General features: G+C 37.0%; 1 protein-coding gene across 1 annotated transcript in view; it reads right to left on the bottom strand.

Moving 5' to 3' along the window:
- The window catches only part of Scgdelta (sarcoglycan delta), a 61,938-nt gene extending 38,419 nt beyond the window's left edge, over positions 1 to 23,519 (bottom strand). The window contains exons 1-2 of the mRNA XM_066284606.1: positions 23,286 to 23,519; positions 22,316 to 22,495 (exon numbers count right to left, since the gene is read on the bottom strand). Of these exons, the coding sequence (XP_066140703.1) occupies positions 22,316 to 22,486 (171 nt within the window). The 5' untranslated portion in view covers positions 22,487 to 22,495; positions 23,286 to 23,519. The remainder of the gene's footprint in view (positions 1 to 22,315; positions 22,496 to 23,285) is intronic.
- Between the last annotated feature and the right edge of the window lie 959 nt (positions 23,520 to 24,478).

Genomic DNA, 24,478 nt, shown 5'->3' with positions numbered 1-24,478 from the left:
CGACATCACGCTGCTAAACAAGATAAAATCTCATTTCATAAAAACCTAATTGCCTACAAGACCAATTTGAGTAGTGCCACCAGGCTATACAACCTTTAGTCATAATAATCGCTTCCCTGACTGAAATCCATTAGAAAACCCTAAGCTAATCGTTTAATCGGCCATTCATTACCGCGGGTTCAACAACGTTGATCGATTATGGGCCATTATGTAAAAATTACAATAATATTGTCGTCGCCGACACTTCTAAGACCTCGGAAATTGCTCAGGGTGTAAGGCACCACTTTTTCCTTGAGGTATAGTAAAAATAAGATGGAATTTTTGGTAATTTCCGATTTGAACATTTTACGATACTCTTTATGCAGAAAATCTTTTAAGAGGGTTCATTGAAGCTCAAAGATCGATGTAGCATGAATGCAAAATAATATGCCGGAATATACAGGGAGATTCATACTTAGGTTTTAAGCTTTTATGGGCTAAAACCGATTTACGCTTTACTCCTTTTAAACGGCTACATCTTCACCAACCATTCTTTACACGTTTGCTACCCGAACGAACCACTAAGTTGGTAACGCTATCGTTAATACGGGTTCTAACTAGGGATGGCCAATCCACGAATGTGCCATGAACGATAAGACCCCTTTTTCACATTAACTTAGAAACATGCAATATCTACATCGAATTATCAAATCGTGACATAATTTTTGAAGTTATTAAGTCATTACATATTTTTTTTAACATAAAAATATTGCTTTGGCCGAAACTCACTAAATTTAGTAGTTAAAAAAAATTCCACGTAAACACATTCAGATTATGATCAATAATTCATAGTAATAATGAGCCTTAAACTCAGGTTGTATTCGGACAGATAGACATATTGCGGCTAAAGTTTACAAGAATTTTTGTGAACCTTTGAGCCCAGAAATTGCCTCTCAAAGCTTTACACTTGATTACGATATTCTATACAGAGTATCCTTTTTCGTTTGAATTTTCACAGTTTCGAATTCAATTTCTCTCTCTGATTATGATCTCGCATCACATGTTAAAACTCTATTATTAATGTGTTAACTATTATATACACAATTATTATATTGTATATTATATATATGTGTTGTTGTGCAGAGTGATTAAAAAAGACGCGGCAATATTTAAGGGGGTGATTTCTCAGGTCATTTTGTGAAAAAATATTCCTACAAGCATAGGTGTGGAAATGCACTGTTTCCAAGATACAGGGTGTTTGAATTGTTTTTAAACAACAGTTTTTGAAAAATAATTCAAATATCTTTTCACCGACTTTTAAAAATTTGGTAGGGTCGTTTTTAGCAATAAGGAGCGATTTGGTCCTAACTAAACTTAAATTATTATGCCAAGTTGCATCGGGGGAGGTGGGGGCTGGGTAACCTTAACCAGATTTGTTGGCAAAAAAATATATGCCACTGACTTTAATCAAATTTCGATATTTTTTTGGGGTGAAATAACTAAAAATACAACTGTTTTATCTCTTAAATTTTCGTCGCACCTTGCTTCGTTTGCGAGAGAAATATAACCATTTTATTGCATGTCCATTTATCACACAGAAACATTTTCAAAAAGTTCAAAAGTGTATTCTCTTATTTCCCATGAATATTTCATGCATTGAGGATTTTTAGAAAGCTTTAAAAAATCGGTCAAAAGGTATTTAAATTACTCTTCAAAATCCGTTGTTAAAAAAAAATTAACACCCTGTATTTTGGAAACAATACATTTCCGGACCTATGTTGATAGGAACCTTTTTCCATGAAATGACCTGAGCAATCGCCCCTTCAAACATTGCCTCATCTTTTTTAAACATCCCGTATATGTTAAGTGTCAAGGGCAAATTCATTAATGGGCGGCAAATTCCAACCACGAGCTGATTTCTGCTAATAATAAAATTAACAGCACGTTAATAATTTTTATTCCAATTTTGACAGATAAAGTCACACTTTTCATAATTGAACCGCAAAGTAAACTGCTTTTACGATGTAATTAATCACATAATCGAAACAGTTGTTGATAGTTATTCGATTTATTAGAAAGTGATATATTGTGAATTTTCGTATTTTGGCGTCTTGCTTAGCTCATAGCACAGGATGTCTCCCATTCCCGTAAATATTTCCTAATTAATTACAATAATAACTGTTGAACGTTCGTCCGCCAAAGTTCCTTAAATTTCTGAGTAATTTGTCGTAATTAAGAAAGTTAATGGTCTTCCATGCGAATGGGGTAAATTTTCAAAAGAAAGTTTTTTGAGTATGAATTGACATTATCAAAGTTACAAGAAGGTTCTGGAACATCAAAGTAATGCCAAACAGGCCTTAGGAAGAGTAGGAAGAGTTCAGAAAAGTTATAAAATATTTACCTACTTTTAAGAAATTTGATACACTTTTGGTGAATGAAGTTGGGCTTATAATGTTTTTTTAACACGTCGAAGTTTCATTATGAAAATTTGCAAAAAGCAAACTTAAATAAGTATATTTCCCCATTTCGGGAGAAAACAGTGGACTGCATCAGAATCTCCAAGATAATCATAAAATATTTCCATGTTTCGCAGAGATTAATTATGAAACACCTACTCCTCGGAGTTGGGGGGTTTAACAACTTGACTATTCACCTGACCTTCAAAACTACGGATATGCAATGAGACTTTCCAGATGTTCGCGGCGTGCGGAGTTTAAAAGGGAGTTACAAACACCATTCACATTTTTAGTTTTCTATTTTTTGGGAAAAAACCTTCACAGCAGAAATGACAACTTCAAGTCCAAGTTAGGAAATTTTCGCATCGAAGTCATTCCTCCTGCCAACTTTCGATGGCGACCGGCACCTTCCTATTTTAATACCGGAAACTAACGCCTTTAATAATAATTGTTAATGAGATATTATTTTATTTATCTATCATTTTAAAATGCGACTCCGGCATCTAAATCGTTTTCTCTTCGAAAACTTTAGCTTTCCCTTCGTATTCAGCTCCGCGACCTATTCAGACCATATTTGGGCCAAGACTGACACTGTTTGCAAAATTACATATTTATGAGAGAGTTTCCTTTTACATTAAACAAAGAGGCAGTCTCGGGTGGTATTTACTTAAATCTGGTATTATTAAGCATCTAACCTTAAAGGCTTAGCCCCCAACCGAACTATTATATAAAAAAATAGCCCTTAAACTTTTATTCCTCTTGATGAATAAGTTTCGAAACGTAATGAACTAAACTAGAACCCATTATTTTAACCCGCAATTTCGTTTGGATTCGGTTAAGAGTAATTATACAAAGCGTATGATTAACTAAGCCGGGAGTGTTATTTTAAAATTTAGATAATCTAGCTTTCGCATAGGGGCGGTCGCTATTATATTTCGCACATTGTTTCCAGTCCCTAGAGAAGCCTCCCCGACAGCTACAATAGGGTCTGTGTTGTTCCAAAAACGAAAGTTTAGTTTTTCTTTTGCGCCATATTATCTGATGAAAGTTAATGTAAAGTGCGCTTCAAAAGTCTTTATAATTAATTGTGCTCACTAAAATAGACGTAACTATAACGACGAAATTACAAATCTAAATCTAGAGATGATTATTTTTCCTCGAAATTCCGTAGTTTTGAAATAACAGGAAAAAATAAGGTTCAACTTGGAGCTTTTTAAAACGTTTACGATTTAGTTTCTGTCACCTCGCTTTCTGCTCACGGCAGGATTCAGGCACTGTCATCGCGTTAAAATTTTTAAAGACCAAATTCACGTGTTTCCAGCGATACTTCCGTAAATGGTTATGTGCTCTCATCGGTAAACATTCCTTTCAAATTGGTAATATTGATCCTTCTTTTACATCAAATCGAGAATTACGTTGTCTCCAATATCCATTACCAATACCTGCGGTTGATGGAAAAATGTCGAAACCAACACGTTCATTAACGGGCGATTAATAATCTGAACTCGATTAAACCGTTTCAATTATGAATCGCCTTCATTAATACGCTCACCCTCCTATTCTCCGTAGGTCCGCAAGCCAAGCTTAAGGCTAAACGTTGTTTAATGTGACACTTCTACATGCAAAATTATCAATCTAATCCACGCTTTAGAGTTAAATTGTCGCCTTGCAGAGAATATGGGGATTCTTGGTTAAATGACTATTCAACACTGGGGGTAGTTTCGCCGCACGGTGGAATTCGGAAAAATTCATTTATCCTAATTCGACCAATCTTGCGTGTCCTGGTGCATCGACGGACAGAGTAGAACTACGTGCCTGGGAGTATTTTCCGGTTTTTGTTAAAGTTTCACATTGCAAGAATGTAACATCTTTATCTAAATCTGTATAATGATCGGAGGATTAGACGGTAAATACCTGGCTGATTAAAGGGGTTTTCGTCGAGTGCTTAGAAGGTATTTGGCAGGTATTCGTCTTGAGATGTATGGCAGATTTACATGCATAATTTGGAGCCTGAAAACGATCCATTAGCGCATCTCTTGCGGTAAAAGTCGTTTGTGTAATTTGATAGAACTGCTACTCCGAGCTTAGTTGGAAATTAAGCAAAAGTATCTCGGATTACCTTGGCATTCTTTATAGTACAATCAGATAAAAGCTGCGATTAGTTCAGCAGCACGCGACTTTCATTATCAAGCGGTCGAATAAAATATAAAGGTCGATATCCCTCGATCCTTCGAGCCTTTCCAGTCTGATTATCGTCCTTTTGGCCAATTTATGCCCTTCGTGCGAAGATAAACCGCGGATAACATTCCAATTTTGTTCTTTCTCTTGACCATTTTCGGGCTATCCGACCACTTAAACAATTAGAGCCATTTCGGCGATATTTTCCTATAAACTTTCACTCTACTAATGATTCCGTCCATTACAGAATTCCTAAAGGCGTTGGAGCTTTGGAACACACCTTCACGCTCCGATTTAAATTATCCACGTTCAACTCGTTCTTGCTCCACCCGTCTCCCTGCGAAATCAATTACTGCAAAATTAATACCCAACTTGGTGGCAAAACAGAGTCAGTAATAAGTACAAGTAATCAAAATTAACTCTATCCTATCCAGATCGGTTACATATCTCTTATACCAGTAATCCACGATAATTAGTTTCCGCAATAGGACCATATTCTGTATCTTATATCCCGTGAAATTGCTGATACAATGTACCGGTCAAGTTTCGCTAAACAAGACGTGATTGACCCTTTGATCAAAACTGAATTGTGTTAGGTGTGGCCTTTGTATGTGGACGGGTCTAATTACGGAAAATTCAAGCGGGGACTGTTTTGATAGGGTCACTTGACTACGTACTCAGTAGGTAAATTTGAAATTTAGAGGCAAATTTTAAAGTGGTTTGGGAAAATTATGTCACAAAAATAATTACAATCGATACACTTGTGATTTGCGTCACTGCTCACTACTTCAAATTCCTTATTTGTGCATCTCCCGTATTGCTTCTTCGTTTCATTTAAAATAACTGTGTATTATTATTACATCAATTTACAATGCAGTCTCCGTATACCACAAAACACAAGTATTATTCGTAATTAGGCCCATCGTGATATCTTGTCGAGCTACAAACAGCGAAACTTAATTTCCAAATCTTGTTTATTACAAAAGTTGTTTCAAGTAGGATCTCCGAAATACTAGACACGCTGTTCCCGAATATTACGTAATGCTTAAAATATAGTACACGTACAATGAGGAAGATTAGCGGAAAATGAACAGACACTTTTCCGAAGTTATCAACTAAGCTTCATTTAATTAAGCTTTGAAAGCTCTGCCTGCCAGAGTTGCCCTGCCGGAGCAATATTAATATTATACTGCGTGCCCGAATTTTTTTGCTGGCCCCTCTAACCTTATTTTTGTCTTGCAATAAAAAAAAATTTAAATCAGATTGTAAATTTGTAAATATTAACATCAGGAATTTCGCCCGTGCCACGCTGCGGCATTCCGTTTGGGTTTGCAGGAGGATGGATATATTCGGAATGTTTCCCGTTTAATGAAATATTCAAAAGCTACTCGGATGGTTGGGTCTGTAAATCACAAGAAGGAGCGTTTTTTCGTACTTCTTCATATGAGAATCATATGAGATCTAGACCGGCAGGTAATCAGAGATTAGCAAAGAGTAAGATATGATGACGCCGTGGGCACTGCGAAATTCTGCAAATACACACCAGTGAATGGTATCTTTTGAGTTTTTAATCATCTACGTAGTGAAGCTTTTTAATACCACAACTTCATTGGGCGCTAGATGACGTTCGCATTTCCTCCTATAAGTTCCATGTGCAAAAGTTTGATTTTTGAGCTGCAGGAGTTCAGAATTACAATTTCATTTTTTTTTACTTTTCCACCCGCAACTCAATCACTCGAATTTAATTTTCTGCGCGGAATTTTCAATTTTTCAGCTTTGCAACCGTGAAGGAAGACCACGGAACTTTACTTTTATGAGCGCCAAGTCGGAGCCTCCCAATTTGGTTTTCGCTGCACACATTCCCATCGTAATTTGGACTTTTAAGTTGGTGAGCGGTGGTGGCCAACATCTGGGGAATTGGCAACAGGTCAACCTCAAAATTGGGGAGAGGGAATGGAGGAGGGGACGCACTTCGAGAGGCGATTTTAGATTGGTGAATGTGCATTGTATTTATTACGTACACCTCTTTGTCGTCTTGGTAATTGCATGTGCCACATATGGATTCCGTTGAAACCGGGCTGGGTTGATGTTTACCCAGCAGATTTGCCAAACTTGCAATTATAATTAGCATAATAAAATTGGTTATTTATTACGTAAACACCACACCGAGAGAGGTGAAATTGCATAACTTATCTTAGCGAGCAGGAATTATAAGGGACCTGCCCACGTACTAATCTATTATTGGCAATGTGATTTCAGTTCTCCACATTTTACCATCAAAAATAGAATATTTAAATTGGATTCTGTCGAAGTCAAATGGTTTAGCCACCGAGCCACGATGATATAATTTGCTAAATACAAAAAATCCCAACACTTAACGGATATTTTCAAATGAGAGCACGTGATGGACGAGACGAAACAGAAATTTTAATTGAAAAGCCTTGTATGGCCTTTGCCGCACTCGACGCCAATCGAAAATTCGGCAAAACACAAAACGAGAGCTGTTGATTAAAATGAATCTTCCGATCACAATAGAGCCTCACATTTACGTATCCAGGGGGTACATCGATTGAATTTAGAAGAGAGATTCAATAGGAAACCTTTCCAGGTGCTACAGTAAAGATATTAGTATCTTATGACGATTCAGGGAGTCAGTAACTGCATTTTTATTTGCCGCAGACTGAATCTCGTCTGAAATATGTCTTCCGTTGAAGCAGGCGTGTTTTATAGTCCTGTTTTTGCAAAAGCTTTGGCCCGATATCAATTTTATATCCTTCGTTTGCAAAGAGATTGCCATAAAAATAGGGAATATTTTTTATTTAGTGCAGACCCGGATTACCGACTTGCGACTAAAAAATAACAAACGGCTCCATAAAACTCGTAAAGGTGGAAACAACGAGGTTCCAACAACAGGACAGGTCGGAAAAAGAACTGGATCTTCTGACGGGTCTGATCCATATTTGAATTATAATTTTCGTGTTTTGCGGTGGGCACGAACAATTATTGGCAATTCGCCTATTCCGGTCCTTCGTCGATCTAAAAATGGACAAATCTTGTCCCACTTAACACATTATCCCAAGTCAAGATCAGTGCCGTAATTGAAACTCCTAATTCCAATTATCTCCTGGCAATTCCAAATCTAACATCAACACCATAATTCGATATTGTTTCGTTCGACAATCCAGCGAGCCCCGAGCAAATCGTCTTTTTGGTCTGAAACTTTTATCAGTCACTGACATCGCTCCCCGTTACGACAACTTATTGTTGCAGAAATAAGAGAAACAATCCTTGTCCCTGCTAAAAGGAGACTTAAATGGACTTACATCCGCTCCAGATAGCGGATCTATTATTTCTTATTTTGGCGACCTTAATAACAAATTGCTCTGCCGAAGATTAAACGTAATTCGAGAGTTTAAATAATAAATGTGTCTCTAGACAACAACAGCAATTTGCTAGATAATCGCGTCTCTGTCATTCATTATGCATAGAATTGGTTAGGCGTGGTTTTCCTGCACGGATTTGGAAATGAATTTTGTATCTAAACGCAAATGAACACGATTGTGTGCTTTCATACGTTAGTGAATCGGTCACTACAAACCGAGATTAGTTATGATGATTAACAAATGGCTTTAATGTCTCTTCTGGAATATTATTATCCATTGTGCGAGGATACAAAAGTGAATGTTTCTTGGCGCAAATACCGATTTTCGCCCGATTAGACAGTTTTATCCATGCAGTAATAGCGCCAAAAAGTCATGTCGGGAGCTTTCCATTCTTCTTTCTCTTTTCAGTTTTCCGTCGACTGGAACGTTTCCATCGTTAAATATGTTTAAAAAAATCCTCGAAGGGACGAGGCAATTGTGGTGCCAGCACATTCATAGTTCAGTCGTCGTATTGCTTCAGCAATGGTCAGCAGTACTACCGCTTGTCACGGACACCTCGACGGGGGGGATTGTTTTTAATTAAAAAAATAAAAGAGATCTCCGAAGGACATTAAGCGCAAACAACATCTATTATCGGGTAAACAGAGCGTTAAAAAACTGAAATTATATATCAGCATTTCTAAAAGCGTTATTACTGTTGCAACGAACTCTAGCAGGTATTAATTTATTTATTAACATGTTTTGCCCACGCCTCCCTACGAAATAAATATAACAAACGGAAATAATAGCCGAAAAAAATTATATAAATCACTAACAATATGTTCATGAAAATATCATGAAATTCGCTATCACGCCGTTAAGATGGAATGCCGCATATAAAATTTAGTGCACAAGAATGTTGTTCTGAAGAGGAGAGGAGCTGAAGGCCAAAATCAATAATTCAGGTAATGCTGCGCTCATTCTCACTGACTCACAGATTATTCAATCGCCAGTGACTTTTATTCGCGAACTACAGACTCATCTTATTCTACCATTTCTCTTGTCGCACTACTCGATTTTTTTTTTTTTTTTTTTTTTTTTTTTTACTAGTAGCTGTACCGAATAAATCCGAAAGTAGTCCAGATAAACCAATTAATCTCTCAGGAAAATCGACACAATAATTTCCCCAGTTGTAAAATGATTAATTCTGGAGGCTTTTTTGACTTTTTCATTCCCTCTAATGAGGGACCTAACGTGCTCAATTTGTATAACTAACATGACCTAAATAACAAGACAAAATTCTGGTTCGAACCTGGCTTATTACTCAGATTGTCGAGGCCACTTCGTCGCCTTAAAATATTCAGCTCAATGGTGATGTTTTGTTAAATGAAGCACTGTCACCCTTTTTTGGGCAACTGGAGTAGGGTAAATATTTCATAAAGCCTAAAAGTGTCCTTTTAAGCATAACGTCTTTTTCCCGGTGCTTTTTCTCCTTTAATATTTACCATTTTAATTAAAGCAATTAAACGCCCGTTTTCCGAGCTTTAAAAATACGTTTAACATAAATATGCATAAATTATGTTCTCGATTTAAAAGGCGCGACAAAGAGTATTGTTAAGAAAGCTCACTCCCGAAGAATAAACTATTAGCGAACTTTGCAAAATTTGGAGACCCGTGAGTGAACAATTAGATTTCCTTCGAGGGCATAATGCATCCTACATCATGCCCTGTAATAGTAGAGCATGATGGGATTTTATCTCTCTTTTCTTGAAATACACGCTAATGTTCGAGAAGAAATTTTCTAATATTTTACTCAATGGCAAGAGACGCTTTAAGGCTGAAAAGTATTCGACATGTTATTATTTCCCTTTTAATAATTAACTAAATATTTTATATGTGGCATTATGTTACAAGAAAATATAGAATTTAGAACGCAGTTTTATTCCGAATGAATTGGGCTGTAATGAAGTTAATTATTATTCGACATCGGGGCCCTCTATAATTTTAGCACATCAAATTTAATGTACTTTGTAGGATTTTTCTTGAAATACCATGGCGTTTCAAATATTTTGGTAGTAGTAACTTGAAAGCCAAGTTTAAATCCCGAAGCGATGGGCGCTTCGAGACCTAAGACGTGAGGGCCATCAGTATTTCAGAGCTGTGATGTATATACGATTTTCCCCACAAATAGATTTAACTAGTTTCTAATAAAAAGAAATCAATGAACATATATAAATTTAACATAAAGAAATTGCGAAATACGAAAGTTAATAGCGTTTTGAATCATGAAATCATCATTTGTTCAATGATGTTGTTGTCGCACGGTTTGACGTCACAGGGCACTCATTCTCACCACTCCATTCCTCAACGTGTTTTCTGCGCCCAATAATATAAAATTCTTTCTTTTTTCCAAAACAAAGAAAAATTAGCACAAATCCTCACAAAGCATCCTCATTCCAATATTATTTGGCCACTAAGGCTAGGTAGATATTGAAGAATGAAGCATCAATATTCATAGGTGCGGCATGTTAGTTAGAACACTGCAGATCGAGTCGAGAATAGAGGAGAATATAAATAGGCAACAGTAGAAAGTGACTACCTGAATGTATTATATCATGAGCTACTCTTAAGAGACCGTATATGAAACGTCGCTTTCTGATTACCCCTGCGATAATCTCACCAGAGTTGATTAGAAACGAGCTAATGTGATAACAAAAAATAATTTGATTTTCACCGCATGAGAATCACGTGATCCGTTCTATGAGAGGCAGCGTGTCATATGTTTTCACCCAAAATCATTTTACACTTAAGAAATTAAGAAGTTGAGTGAGAGATTTTTGCAGATAATGTTGCCTCAAAATCAGATTTCAATAAAAACGAATTATGTGGCTGCAAATTTCCATATGTTATCTACAGAAACATCCAATTTTACATCATTTACCATCTAAAAATTAGCAAAGTATTAACAATAAATTCTTGTTAAGAAGCTCCTTACCGAGTAAATTTCTCTGTCTAGTTTGACACTTTGTATTTTTGGTTCTCTTACAGGTCAAATACGTTAAGTGTTGAACATCGAATGTTACATGTGTTTTTTACAAATCCACCATAATTTCCACATAAAAAAGCCAAATAAGCCGCGACGAGGAAGTGCGTTTAACAGGTTCAGTTGTTAACAGTGAATGTGGAAACTCCGTTTGTGAATCGGAAACGAAGTGGATCAGGTGGACTGCTGCAGTGTGAATGAGCGAGTTTCACTCGCTTAAAAGAGGATAACCACGATTGCACAGAGCCTACAAAATACAGAACTGAAAGACGCATAATCAATTTTAAAAACAAGCCCAATCCCGCGAAGAATTCTAAGACAAAAACAGAGATTTCGCGAAGAATAAAATCCTGGATAATACCTACAATCTTCAGCATGGATTCCAGAGTGGAGTACATGACGATGGCAGAGTTGTACAACCGATTAAATGACAACTTGAGTGGATATTTTAGCTATTCAATACATTCTATAACAAGGCGGCGCAAGATTAATGGATCTAAGTGGAGATGGAGTAGATAGTAATAGAACGTACTTGACTGAATTACCGGACTTCAATGCGAAAGAACAAAAGTTTGAAAAGAATACCAGTGCACATAGACCGATTTTCTGGTTGGACCTTCAGCAATGGATCTTTTCTAATAACCGATGGAGATTTTCCATATCTATATCTCTCGACAAAAGCAGTGAAAATTGGAGTTATTATTTTTAAAATAAAAAATTTTTTTTTTTTTTTTTACTTATTCCATTTTCGCAAATTGTCGAAATGTTATTCTTCCCGTGGGATGGAATCGACGACTTCATAGAAGGTGTTAACTTAATCTTTAAATCGAGGTGTACGTCTGGAGATTACCACGACAGTAGATGAACAGGGAAAACTTTGAAAAATGGTTTAAATCGCAATGAGTTTCCTCATAAATCACTTAGAATAAGAGCTAATGCTAGTAATCACTCTGGGTTTTGCGAGGAGATTCCTAGAAATACATGAGCAAAATGTAAACTGAATAAAGTTGAAACATAAAAATTAGGATTTTCCTTGAAATAGTGAAATTTAAGATTTAAGATAAGAAGCATTACCTCCAACAAGAACGGAATAGTTAATATCAAGCAAGGGCGAAAAGTTTGTACCTCGGTCACCTTTCAGCATCTTTGCACACATCAAGTTTTCACCCCTCGACATTCCAGAGTTCTTAATATTGTGGGTTAAATTTGCCTTTCCCGCCATTTTCGACCTGTCTCTTTATCGGACATTTTCGTAATGAGCATCTTAACACAACAAGCATTAATTAATTAATTAATAAAAACTTTTAAGAACGATTGAACATTTTTGAATATGTTTCAAACGTGATAATATGAATGAGAGATTTAATAAAATAAAAAATCTTGAGTGATAATCAACATTATTTCGGCGTTTACAGCACATCTGGAGATACCTTATTCAGGTGTGTTCCAGGGAAATTATAAATAAATATGTCGTAGTTGAAAGGTTAGAAATTAAGTTTTTTAGCCACGTGTGCTCTCTCACTTGCGAAATCGCGGCACGTTCCTTGAACTTAACTGGCTTCTCACATCATCTTCGAATTCTTTCCATCAATTTTCATTGAGAAAATCGCTTACGGAGCGCATTTTTCTGATTTTATTCGATGCATAGAACATTTCCTGAAAATCCTGTATTCTGTGAGAACCAGATCCGAAATCCGCAGTTTTGACACATTCCCCTTTTGCTTATCAGACAGTGGTTCATAACTTCGGTCATAACCCAAAACAATTTCCTCTTGCCCAAGTAATATCCAAGGCAAGACGTACGTCCCCATCTCCTGCATAATGCAGTTCGCCTTATCCCACATCTTGATTACTTCGTTACTGCTGCCACCCAAAACGAAGGCGTCCGACGTTTGACAAGTGGCGTGGGCACGTGACCGCATTTGCTTTGTAAACTTTACTGAAACTGTCGTAATTGAATTCTCCGAACGGGGCATCACGTCGACGATTCAGTGTGAACGGGGCTTGCAAGTAACGACTCGCTCAAAAATTTAACGCAAATAGATTATGGATTATACTTTGAGTACAGACTCTGGACAATGATCTCGCTCGTATAATAAGCGGGGGGGCATTGAATAATGCGGTACTAAAACCGGGCATCTTGCACGTCACGTCGTTCCTGATTTAATGCAAAGTTCCGGTTTGTCCGTCTTCCTGCATGTAGACACGTCGACGTTGTAGAAACAATGGGATAATACTGTTGTGGACCCTGTGTTCGGATAAGCTCTTAGTTATGTGCGGCCATTCTTCGGGGAGGATAATTTTGTTAATTATACCGTTAGTCTCTCCCTGCCGTATTTGCTGTGGAACGGGAGTTGAAACACATACGTACTTCCTAGATTATATTAAGCTTGAATATTATGTTTGTATTTGAAAAGGAGTTATTTAAATAACGAACTTACCTAGTTAGTCTAGGGATTCCTTTTTTGCGAGGAATTACTTCATTTCCCTAATAAATACACTTAAATGCAAGAAACATCGACGTAGTTTTACGTTTTCTGGTATATCCGCAAACTCCCAAAAACCAGATCTAATGTCGCCTGAAAGCAGGCTCAAGTCGGAGAAGTTGCTAAACTTGAGTATCTCTCATCTGTGTTAAAATTTTTCACAAAAATCTTGGATCTTTTGAGGTAAAGTTCACTGCTCATATACACACACAGTATTGACCAAAAAAAGGTGGGAACGTTTTGCAAACTTTAAATGTTTTGTTGGTATTTAATAGGTAAATTCCAAATTACCACGTTAAAATCAGTATGCAATTGGTAGTATATTGCGAATACAATCAGCTCTGAAATGCGTAAACAAATAAATACACAGATAAATCTTGTTTTAAGCCTGGACAAAATGGTTGGAACCTTATCTTTTTGTTATCATTTTTTGAGCAAATATTTCTTGAAGGAAGTCCAATTTGTGTGCAATTACGCATTTCAAAGCCAATTATATTCGGAATATATTACCAACTGCATACTAATTGTAATGGAGTAATCTAGAGTTCGCTTATAAAAAATTGAAAAAATATTTCAAATTTGGAAAAAAATTCCAACCTTTTTGTCCAACACTGTATATGGATTATATACTGCGTGACATGGGAACGAGAACACCCCGTAAAAATGGTGTTATTTAAATAATTTTTGTATGCTCACTCCTTACGCTAAAACAAATACTTCGCTAAAAATTGAACAAATATAATTGTTAAAAACCAAAAAAAAATTTATTATTTGTCGGTTCTCTGCGATGTCTTATACACTCCTGAACGCGTTTAGGCACGGATCCGGCGAGGTCATTGATATTCTCCTGGGAGATCTCATTGCAGATTATGTGTTGACCTCAACCTTAAAAATCCAATTTGAAGAACCTTCACTTCGGGGAACTTTGAAAATCGCAAATATTCATATTATAGTAACTTCATATCCCGGGACTGAAAGACACATATCGACCCGCTTAGCGCCGTCTAAAGAGAGAGCGTACATGCGATTGGCATAATTGGAAATTTTCAAAAAAAAAAAAATTAAAGCTCTTGACGTTATGTTTATTTCATAACTCACCACAACTACGATCCCACTAAAGTGAGAATACTATCGACTCATATAACAACTCTGTCAACCAATCTTGGGTTCATTAATAAATGCCTTTCCAGTATTTACCCCATTTAACTTTTTCTGCGGGTGAAACTTGCTCTGACAAATTCTGGATATAAAAATTAGCCCTCGACATGAATAAATTTTGACCCAGCAATTTCCGTCGGAAAATTTTCATTGTCTAGCAAAAGGGAACAATTTCCTCAAACTTGAAAATAGACGGAACGCACGTTGCGGAGCCCGAAATCCGAACCGTCATCACGGTCGGAAATTAAAGGTAATCTGTTTTCTGTCATCTGTTTAATATGATCATATTTTATTTACCGAATTGGATGATGATTATGGCCAGGAATGGGGAAATTTAACGGGCAATTTGTCTTGGTTTATTCTAGGGCGCTGACAAGGCCAACGTTTATTGCCTCAATTTTGCTATTGTTTCTGTTGATTAATATTCTCACATGTGAAGTTGGCGCCTTCTTGCACTATTGATGAGTAAATAAGCTCTCAAGTTTATCCGGGCGAGTCGTAATCGGATAATTGGTGAGTACGCCGAAACGTCATTATATGGGACGAGGAGACGTGGATTTTTCTAAATGGGCCCGAATACCAAAAATATATAAAAACGTTTCTGGAGTTTGGGGAAGAGAAGATCAGCGGTTGAAAGGGCACTATATGCTAAAACACTCTAATGAATTTCTCGCATCAGATTACTACTGACTTTCAGCTGTGAATTGTACGAAAATACGTTAATACAACTTGACTAGTATAAAGTCACTTTTGCAGCGTAAATTTTAATTTAATTCTCCTGTTTGTTGTGAAAATCAACTTGCATCGCATCTTGCTAATGCTGATATTACGTATTTTATAAAAGAGACTTTAAGTTATAAGACGTAAGGATGTTTTACGACAAAAACCTGACTTTGTGACTATGTAATTTACTATAAATCCCCTATTTGCGGCGGCGCCGAACTGAAATTGCTTAGATGAGTTAGAACTATTAGTATCGACGGTATTCATATTTGGTACACACAAAATTATCCACAAACCGTTGCTTGTATCAGAGACCACATCGAACGAATAAAGTACAATTTGATGGCCTTTTTAGATTTTTATGAATAAAACTGAGTCGTTTTCGACTGTGCACATCCACAATAAAGTGGTTGAACCAATTTTCTCAACTTATGTTTGCGAAAGTTGCAGGAAGATTTAGAAGACCTTAGTAAAGAACTTGGACGCCATTTCAAGTGCATCCTCTGTGCACACACATCTAAAAGACTTCAGCGCGAAATTGTGCAATAACCTTGCAATATTTAGTGCCTCTGAGCATTAAATTCGGATCTGCAAGTTGTACGTTACGTCCAAAGTGTGGGACGGTGAGTGAATAAAGCCGGTTCTTCAATTCCAAAAAGTTCAATAGAAAACTAGAGGTTTTCTCCTCAACTTCATCCGTGACGAATCATAATATTGCGTGTAGTGGTAAAAGTTTTTCACCAGGAAATTCCTGCGACATTGTTGTTCCTTCGCCGAACTGCACGGAACTAAGCGCGGCTTCACTTAAAACTTTAATTTCTGGGTTTTCGTCTTGCCAGGCGACACCAATTACGACAAATTGTGCCGGATAAGTTGTAATTTTATTAGAAAAGTTTTTGATGGCGACCGGCTTAAATGGAGACTGTTTACTTCCTCTCTCTCTCTCCCCCCCTCCCTCTCCTCCTCTCCTCCCCCAGCCCCCTCCCCTCTCCCAAAGCAAATTACGCCTATTTTTTTTTCACGTCAGATTATCTAATGAGTGGGCCACGAACAGCTATTCATCAAAGTAAAATCATGCAAAAGCGAATGTTTTTTCGGGTAGTTACGCCGTAGTTAATCAAATTTATTAACCCAGAGGGCGGTCGGATAATATTCACGTAATAACAAATTTATTACAAACAGAGAGACGGCAGCGTTCATTAAGTCAGCAATAAATATTAATTGCTCTATCACAAGAATTTCCGTTTATCAGGATTTGAATTGTAAATCATAAGGAACTTAGACCCTAATCCGTTTTTGGCCGACTTGAAACAGTGACGCACGTGAAATTTGGAAGGTTTATTTCCCGACAATGCAGAAGAATTTGCTGGGTGGTTGCCTTTCCAACGTCATGGGGTAGGCGAGCCGGTGTTTTTTTACAACTTCTAAAAGTGCCGCGGCATCGATAGGGGCGTGGACAAGGTAGCCAAAAAGAGGTAAGTGAAAGCATTTATTTCCAGTTGGAAGGTACCAAACAATTATGTTAAACTAAAACAAATGAAACAGCAACCTCACGACTAAATAACTGTTATACACAAAACTATTTCTAAATAATTATTTTCCCTCATTAGCTAAAAAATTCCGCGATATCAAAACTTGCCCATGGCTCTCTTGTATAGAAAATAACTATTATTGCCTTTATTCAAAATCAATGCCCACGTCTGCGCCTGCAAATACAGATAGCCAGACGAAATAAAAAATGCCCTGTATTGACCTTTGTGCATATTTAAAAATAGGCGTTAATAGAAATAATATTAAATTTGCGTCACACGCGCTCGAATTTTCGATATTCTATAATGAAATCCGTTTTGATTTGTCTCGTAATATGTAGTTATTTCCTTGACAAATGCGAAAAGTGACTCTTTACCCTATACCCCGTTCAGTTGACCAAATGACGCGACGGGGAGTGGCCAGCGATCGAATGTGCACGTGTCAGGTAGTAGTTCATTACGTAACAAAGAAATGAATTAACTGTTTACGTATGAGCGTGAAATGTTGCACACCAGGCGCACGCGTGGGCGGCTATCATGTCAGTGTCCAAAAAAACTTTTTTGCGAGCCACGTGTGCGACGTTCTTCACGACCATGAACTATGGAGAAAAAAATAAAAATTACATCCGACTGGGATCCGAACCCGAATCATTGCAACGGAAATTCGACGATAAATTTTTTTTTGATCTTCTCGTGGGTAGGAAAACATATGTTCCGCCTGCTGACGTCGTGAAGGATTCGTTCCACAAAATCAGTATTTCGAATGTCTAAAAACTTGTCGGTCCCACAGTTTTGAGGTCAATATTGCGAAGGAATTGTAAAAAGATCATGTGTACTTTGATTGATTTTCAGTATTTTTACTTGTAATTTTTGCATTACAGATACGCACGTGCTTTGAAGTGGACCATCGTTTAAATGGTATAATATTAAATTGTAACTCCATTTAATCCCTGGAAAGTATTTTAATTTGATTATTGGCAAACCACTCGCATTCCAAGCAGATGTTCGAAACGTAAAATTTAAATATTAATATACACCGAAGCTTTGGACTCTTCGTGCCTTAATTATGGCGTGTGCCACCACTGTTTAAATGACAAATACTAGTTTGTGATCTCAGTAGTTGCCATACTAATTTGTATTTTGATTCGCTTAAATCCAGTGTCGTGCTAGGCGCATTATTGAAAGTGAAAAATTCAAAGTAATATATTAGAAACCTCTTGTCGCGTGTCAGTTCAAATTATGAAGCAATTTCATTTCAAGTTCCTCCGAGTGAATAATTAAATTTGTTTTTTAACGTTGTTGCCAAGAAAATTCGACTTATCTTTTTGGTTTATTTTGATTTATCAAAATGAGGAACCATCATTCTTCATGATGCAAGACTAGATTAGAGAAGAGATTACCGTTAAATTTTTATTTTATTTAACGTCATAGTGGCATAAGAGCTTGCACTCAACTTCGCAAGCTATAAAAATCAGTACCTGGAAGCTTAATCGGCTTAATTAAGTGAAATCAAATCGGTATCGAGACCATTATTGTTCCCAAATTAATTTATGGACCATTCTGACCGCTGGGGGACAGTCCTGAAATGCTATTATGTCTACTAGTGGTCGATTTCTGCTAGGGATGGGGCCTTGTCGTGTTTCATACTCTAATTGCCTTTGAGATTAATTGACGTTGACGGCAATAGTAGGTGTCTATCAATAGGCAAATATAGTTAATTGCCTTACAAGTGCGGAAAGTGATACCTTACCGCACGATAATTGCAGGTAACCGAACGACGCAAAGCGGAGTTCTGTCATCGCTCGAGTGCATTAAAATGCTCTCGCAGGTATTGAAAGTCACGTTTTTCGTTTTGCCGCGTACACGTTAACTTTGTTGTCTTCTGTGAATTCAACACCCACTAGTGCAAACAAAACAAAATGTTTGACATTAAAAAACGGCCCTTTCTTGTGATTTTTACGGTGAAGTATTACTTTCATGTCGCAAATGAACGCGCCAAAGTCACTTTCCCGCACCCTCCTAACGAGAGTATTTAAATTAAATTTTACGTTAAATCGGAAATAAAAAATTATATGACTGACCAGACGGTGCTGAGTTTCATGCTACACGTCACATGAGCTCAAACTGGTGTAATCAAAATATGTTGACTTTGCGCCTCTTCCACAGTAGCTATAGGAGCTTCTAGAAAGAATAAAATTGAAGTGAGATTAAACATGCTATTCCGTGAATTAGCTGGCACGACTCAAATCAGCGACCAAATTTGCTCTGCAATTGCGAACTTTTAGAATTCAAGTTGCGAAATTAAAAAGTTTTATTAGATAGATATTTTCCATCACATAACAACAAACTAAAGTGATATATAAAAGGCAATACCGGTTATTCTCTAAACCAAAGAATTAATTTGTAAGCTGGCATTCACCAGTTTAGAGTTGCTATTGATTGCGGTGCCTTTTTAATTGGAATGTAATGTTTTAAATTAAAATATAAATGAAGCATTGTTTTCTGTGATCGTTGTTGTTGGTCTGGCTAGCTGGATTAGCGGCATACATGGGCGATTCTCGTAAACAAACAATTTGCCCTCCATTTATTTCAATATCTTGGTTGATATTCATTTGCCTCGTGAAACATGCGAAAAAAATTTTCGACCACTGCCTACGGACACGTTTATAGCATGTGCTATGGGGAGGAAAAGCAGCAATATCTCTGAATTGTGCATTAAAGAATTATACTGACCTACATTTTGACCAACCAAAGTGCAGCAAAGTTTATAACATGACATCATAAAAGGAAACTGCCAGCATAACAGTAAACGCGAAAATTTATTAAATTCTGATAAAAAAATTTATTTATTGTCGTCCGTTCCAGGCAAACTACGTCCCTACCAATAACTGAGCTGTGTCCCGTACTCTAACTTTACCTGCGCAGTAGATCATCGGACTTGACCGATTGTTATATAACGCTGACGCTATATAACACTTTATTAATTAATGACATCAAATATTTAAGTTCCTTATAACTGTTCGAAAAACTGGCGATTATAATTAATTTTAAACAGTTACCTACTCCCCAATGTTGTCTTAAGAAACCTTACCTCAGTTTAGCTTCTGCAGTCCAGGCGAGTTATTAATAGAGATCGCTCTGTGGACTTATGGAAAAAAAAAACTCGAATTTGAATTGAAATAAAATTGTAGGCGAGGATTTGTTGAACTAGCAGATTTAAATTTTTTATGCCGCTATATGCTAAAAAATTACGTACACAAATTACAGAATTTACAAAATATGGTGCGTTAGATAAATAAATTATTTGCTCCTCTGACTGCATTTACTGGCAGCAAAAAGTTGTTGTTATCCCTTTCTTTTTCAAAACATTTCATTACGGACTGTCGAAATTATCTACACTGGATGTTTAAGAATTTCGGCACTCCTTGGCTCCCAGTCCGGTGTGCGCACTACCGCCGACGGCACTCTTTAGGGAACATTTTGATAGTCACTTGAATGTAATAGTATTCCCCAGATCTTATGAATACGAAACAGATTAAAGAATCTCAAAGAAATAGCACGCCCAAAGCTGTTTAAAAACTTTTAGGGGTATAATGAAATTAGAGCAGCCAGAAACTTGACTGCGTCTGATTTTAGACCATATTTGGCTGGTTGTAAAAATTGTGCCTACGCACCCTCCATGACTGAAGGGTTAGTTCCAGCCCTCAGTCGTAATCAATATTTTTTCAGTTGCCTTTAAACTTGTTAAATACCGACATTCAAATTCACAATCAAATGCCATTCGAGTATTTCAAAACTTTGAGAAATTTAATGCGACACGAATTCGGCCTAACAAATTCGGGTCGATAAATACAAAATTTAAACTCACGTGTGGCGAAAAAACTTACTCCGCCTTATTCGGTTAACTACAATCAGCCCGTTTTAAGACACCATTTTCTGCACTTGTTAGGTAATTAGCTATGCTCGCGCTCCCTTACGAATGTAAACATATCCAATTAGAAGTAGTAGTCGCGAAAATTTTAAGTAATTAATTAGAATAGTTTACTCGTTGTATGCCCTTTGACGAGTACCCATTGAGGGTAAGCACTTACGGCGCTCAAAATAGTGAAACTACTGATTCGAAATGTTTATGGTTTTGTCGGATTACATATAGACTATTTAAGAAAATCTAAATTGAGTTTTAGAGACCCGGATTGGAAAGCGAGGTTCTAAGCCCAGAGAGAGATGTAGGTGCATCTTGTCGGCTCTCAGTGATTTACAGGTCTGGAATGCCATTATCAATTAAAACGATAATGTTGAGAAGAAATTTAGTCGCCCTCATTAAGTAGTCCAGTCCATTAAAAATGCAGGGACTATCTTCAGATCAACGACTTATGAATTCTCGAGAATAAAGTTTGAAAGTAAAACCCGGACAAAACGGAATGAAACCTGAATTAGAAACTAGTTCAAAGAAATAAAAATTGCATTGTTCCTTACGGTGATGATGTTTAATTTTGGAGAAAAAACGAGACTGTGACCAGGTAACCTAACAGCCCCAGTACGGTTGGTTATGCCTTTAGGTACCAAATTAACTCTAATTATCTAATTAACCGTGCAATTCCTAAATTTCTAAGGCGATAAGCGAAAGCTGTTTTCCAAATTTGAAATGTTTCTTCGACCATAATTTGACTCTTTTTAATTAATTAATTAAAATATGTTCTCAACTCAGAGCCATAAAGTATAAGGCTGGTGCGGGGCTAAAAAAGCATCGGTAGCATTTCCACCTTGTGCGAGAAATACTGTGCAACAGGGCAATGAAAATCGATGGGGCAATAAAAACGATGTCTTTATGACTGCAACACTTGTCCTAGGGCAGGTCGTTTTGCTTTGCCCTAACCCAAATCGTTTCCGACATGGCACAGGGTGCTTTACATGACTGCATTTCGGATGTCTTTTGTTCCTGATTCAGCAATTCAACCAAGGATATTTAAATGAACCCGAGGTAGTTTAGGTAGGTAATCAAGACACTCCGCAATATATTGCCGGGTTCTATTTAAAAGTATATCGATTCGACGTAGTAATCAAGTGTCGCAAGGAAATTTCTAAAGGAGGGTTTAAAGGAAAGCGATACTACGTGCAGAAAATACTTGAGGCACCGAAAAAATTCCAAAATCGAGTTATTATTTACGTGGTCTTGTTAAGATAAGAAACAGGGTTTTGATTTATGAACAGCGCACGGGGTGAGGTTTCGCCCGTAAATCGTCCAGGGTGACTTTAATGAGATGTAATTTCTTGTAATCAGAGTAGAAGACCTCGAGATGATGCCGCCTTAGTTGGGCGTTGAAAATTTTCACTTGCACACTTCCTTTTTAAAGCTTCATCTTAATTAATTTTCACATGTCGGTAATAAAAGGAGACTTACGTTGTTTGGAGACGAAGAGTCTTGGTTCCAGTGTCTTTTGTCATCCGAGGATATCGAAGGATTCGGGGATGTGGGGTAAAATAGCACGTGTTTTTCCCCGGTACCGGGCTGCTGGTAGACACTTCTGGTCGTTTTGGCTCCATTGAGATAGAGCTCTTCATTCATTGGCATAATTTCAACCTGAAACAAAAAAATTTGATAACAAATATTTGCCACTTCCTCGATTTTCAGTATGAGCATTTTATGAGAACTTGACAACTCGAGCAGAAACGATTTGTGAAGAACCTGCGGTGTTGTCGGAGGTTGACGTAAGGAAGAATATCGGAGATGCGGGTCCCTTGGCGGTAGTACCTCTGACTAAGTTATAAAGGATTGGGAAATGATGTGGAAACTATTCGTGTTTAAACAGTTTTATCACAATGAGGAAATACAATTTATTGAATTATGTTTTAATCAGAAATTATAATTAATGTATTAACAAAATCTATAGTTTCTCCAATTTTGTGATTCATTTAGATGCTAATAACTAGTAAATATAGAGTGTCGAATCAAAAATATGTATATATATATATATATATATATATATATTTTTTTTTTTTTTTTCGTTTTAGCTTAAGTCAATCTCGGAACTCGTCGTTAAATTTAAAAGAAAGACCTTCTGTTTTGTTTCTCTCGCATGGCTCAACGCGCCCGAGAAAAAAAAACATTTCAAAGGTCTCATCAACGGCATTGTTTCGATGAACTCGCAATTTAAATGTGATCGATATTATTCAAAATAGCCTAATCGTGGATTACTTAGGTATAAACACACAGAGAACGATTGCTACATATTGCTACAAAAGGCACTTCGTCCATTTTTCTTGCCCGTTATGTAAGAATTTTCTTTAGTTTTTCAAAGTCAATGCAACAAAAACTTTTTCTTGGATCAAGACTGAAAGCTAAATTCCCATTCAATTCGGCTACAACTTACCAAAATCTAAGCAAAATTTAACTGAAAGAAAGGTTCATAACTTCATGACGTAAAACACTCCTTTAATGAAAAACTCATGCCATCTCAACAATTTTTCTTCGGCTGTCTTGTGAAGTTCTCTCAAATTAGACTCTGGGTGTGCAAAACACACAATCGAATATTTCATTACATTGAAACTTCCAGTTTTATCGTAATTTTCGTCGGCAGAGCGTCCGGACTTTACCGAAAACAGACAACGCGCGACTGCTAAAGTTTCACGTGCTTTGGAGACATGGGACTTTTGTTATTGCTGTATGCGCAAGCGTTGAATTGGGCCAGTAAGGAACGTCTTGAAGAGTTTTATTGTTTCCCCATATCCAGAGGAGCAGCCTGGAAGGTGCACTTTCTTAACGTTTTTTTAATGTGTTCATATTTCGCATTCAATCGAACATTGGGGACAGAAACTTGGTATCTAGATATTCGCCTCGACTTAGGGCCTCACGATGCTAAATTACACAAAATAATTATTCTTGGAACATTCACTGAAGGGCACAAAAGGGCAGGAATCAGGAAGCAGGTGACGTTTCTTCCTGTTTAACCTTTTGTTGTCAGTCAATTCTAGCGTTAGCAGATTCTCGCTCTTGTTCTCGCAGCTCCCTAAGGAAGTAAGGCGATTTAGTAGTTGGGTACAATTCTCCCAAAAACACTGTGAGTGAACAATTGAACAACAAAACAGAAAGAGAAAAATACAAAATACACAAAGCGAGCATTATTATTATTAACATCCACTTTTCCTCGGAAAATGCATGGTATTAAATTTCAGTCACGAATTCCCGATTTTTCACAGCGCCGTTTCCTCCGAGCGATGTTTGTTATCAATTAGAGGTATAAAACCTTTAAAAGGGCATCTTAAGAGATTTAAAGGGCCCCTTTTCTCAATTTTATAGGGCGCCAAGAGCGATAAATCAATACTAAGTATTCCAAACAATAATATATATTTCTATGTGGAATAGGAATTGTACAGGTCATAAAATGGGGCCAGTTAAGCGAACTTTGCTAAGAATTAAAGTTGCTAAACTGTAACTACAGTCTCTTGCTATCTGGTAAGTGCAAACGATCCTGAAGGCAAAGACGTGCTTGCCAAAATTTCTATCTATTATTTGGAAAACAGCCTGCAACGGTGCGATTTCGCCACTTTAATGCATAAAAATACG

This window comes from Euwallacea fornicatus, chromosome 8, assembly GCF_040115645.1.
Source record: "Euwallacea fornicatus isolate EFF26 chromosome 8, ASM4011564v1, whole genome shotgun sequence".
In the NCBI taxonomy this organism is placed as follows: domain Eukaryota; kingdom Metazoa; phylum Arthropoda; class Insecta; order Coleoptera; family Curculionidae; genus Euwallacea; species Euwallacea fornicatus.
Note: the sequence above shows the minus strand (reverse complement) of the source record. Positions and strands in the feature narration are given on the sequence as shown.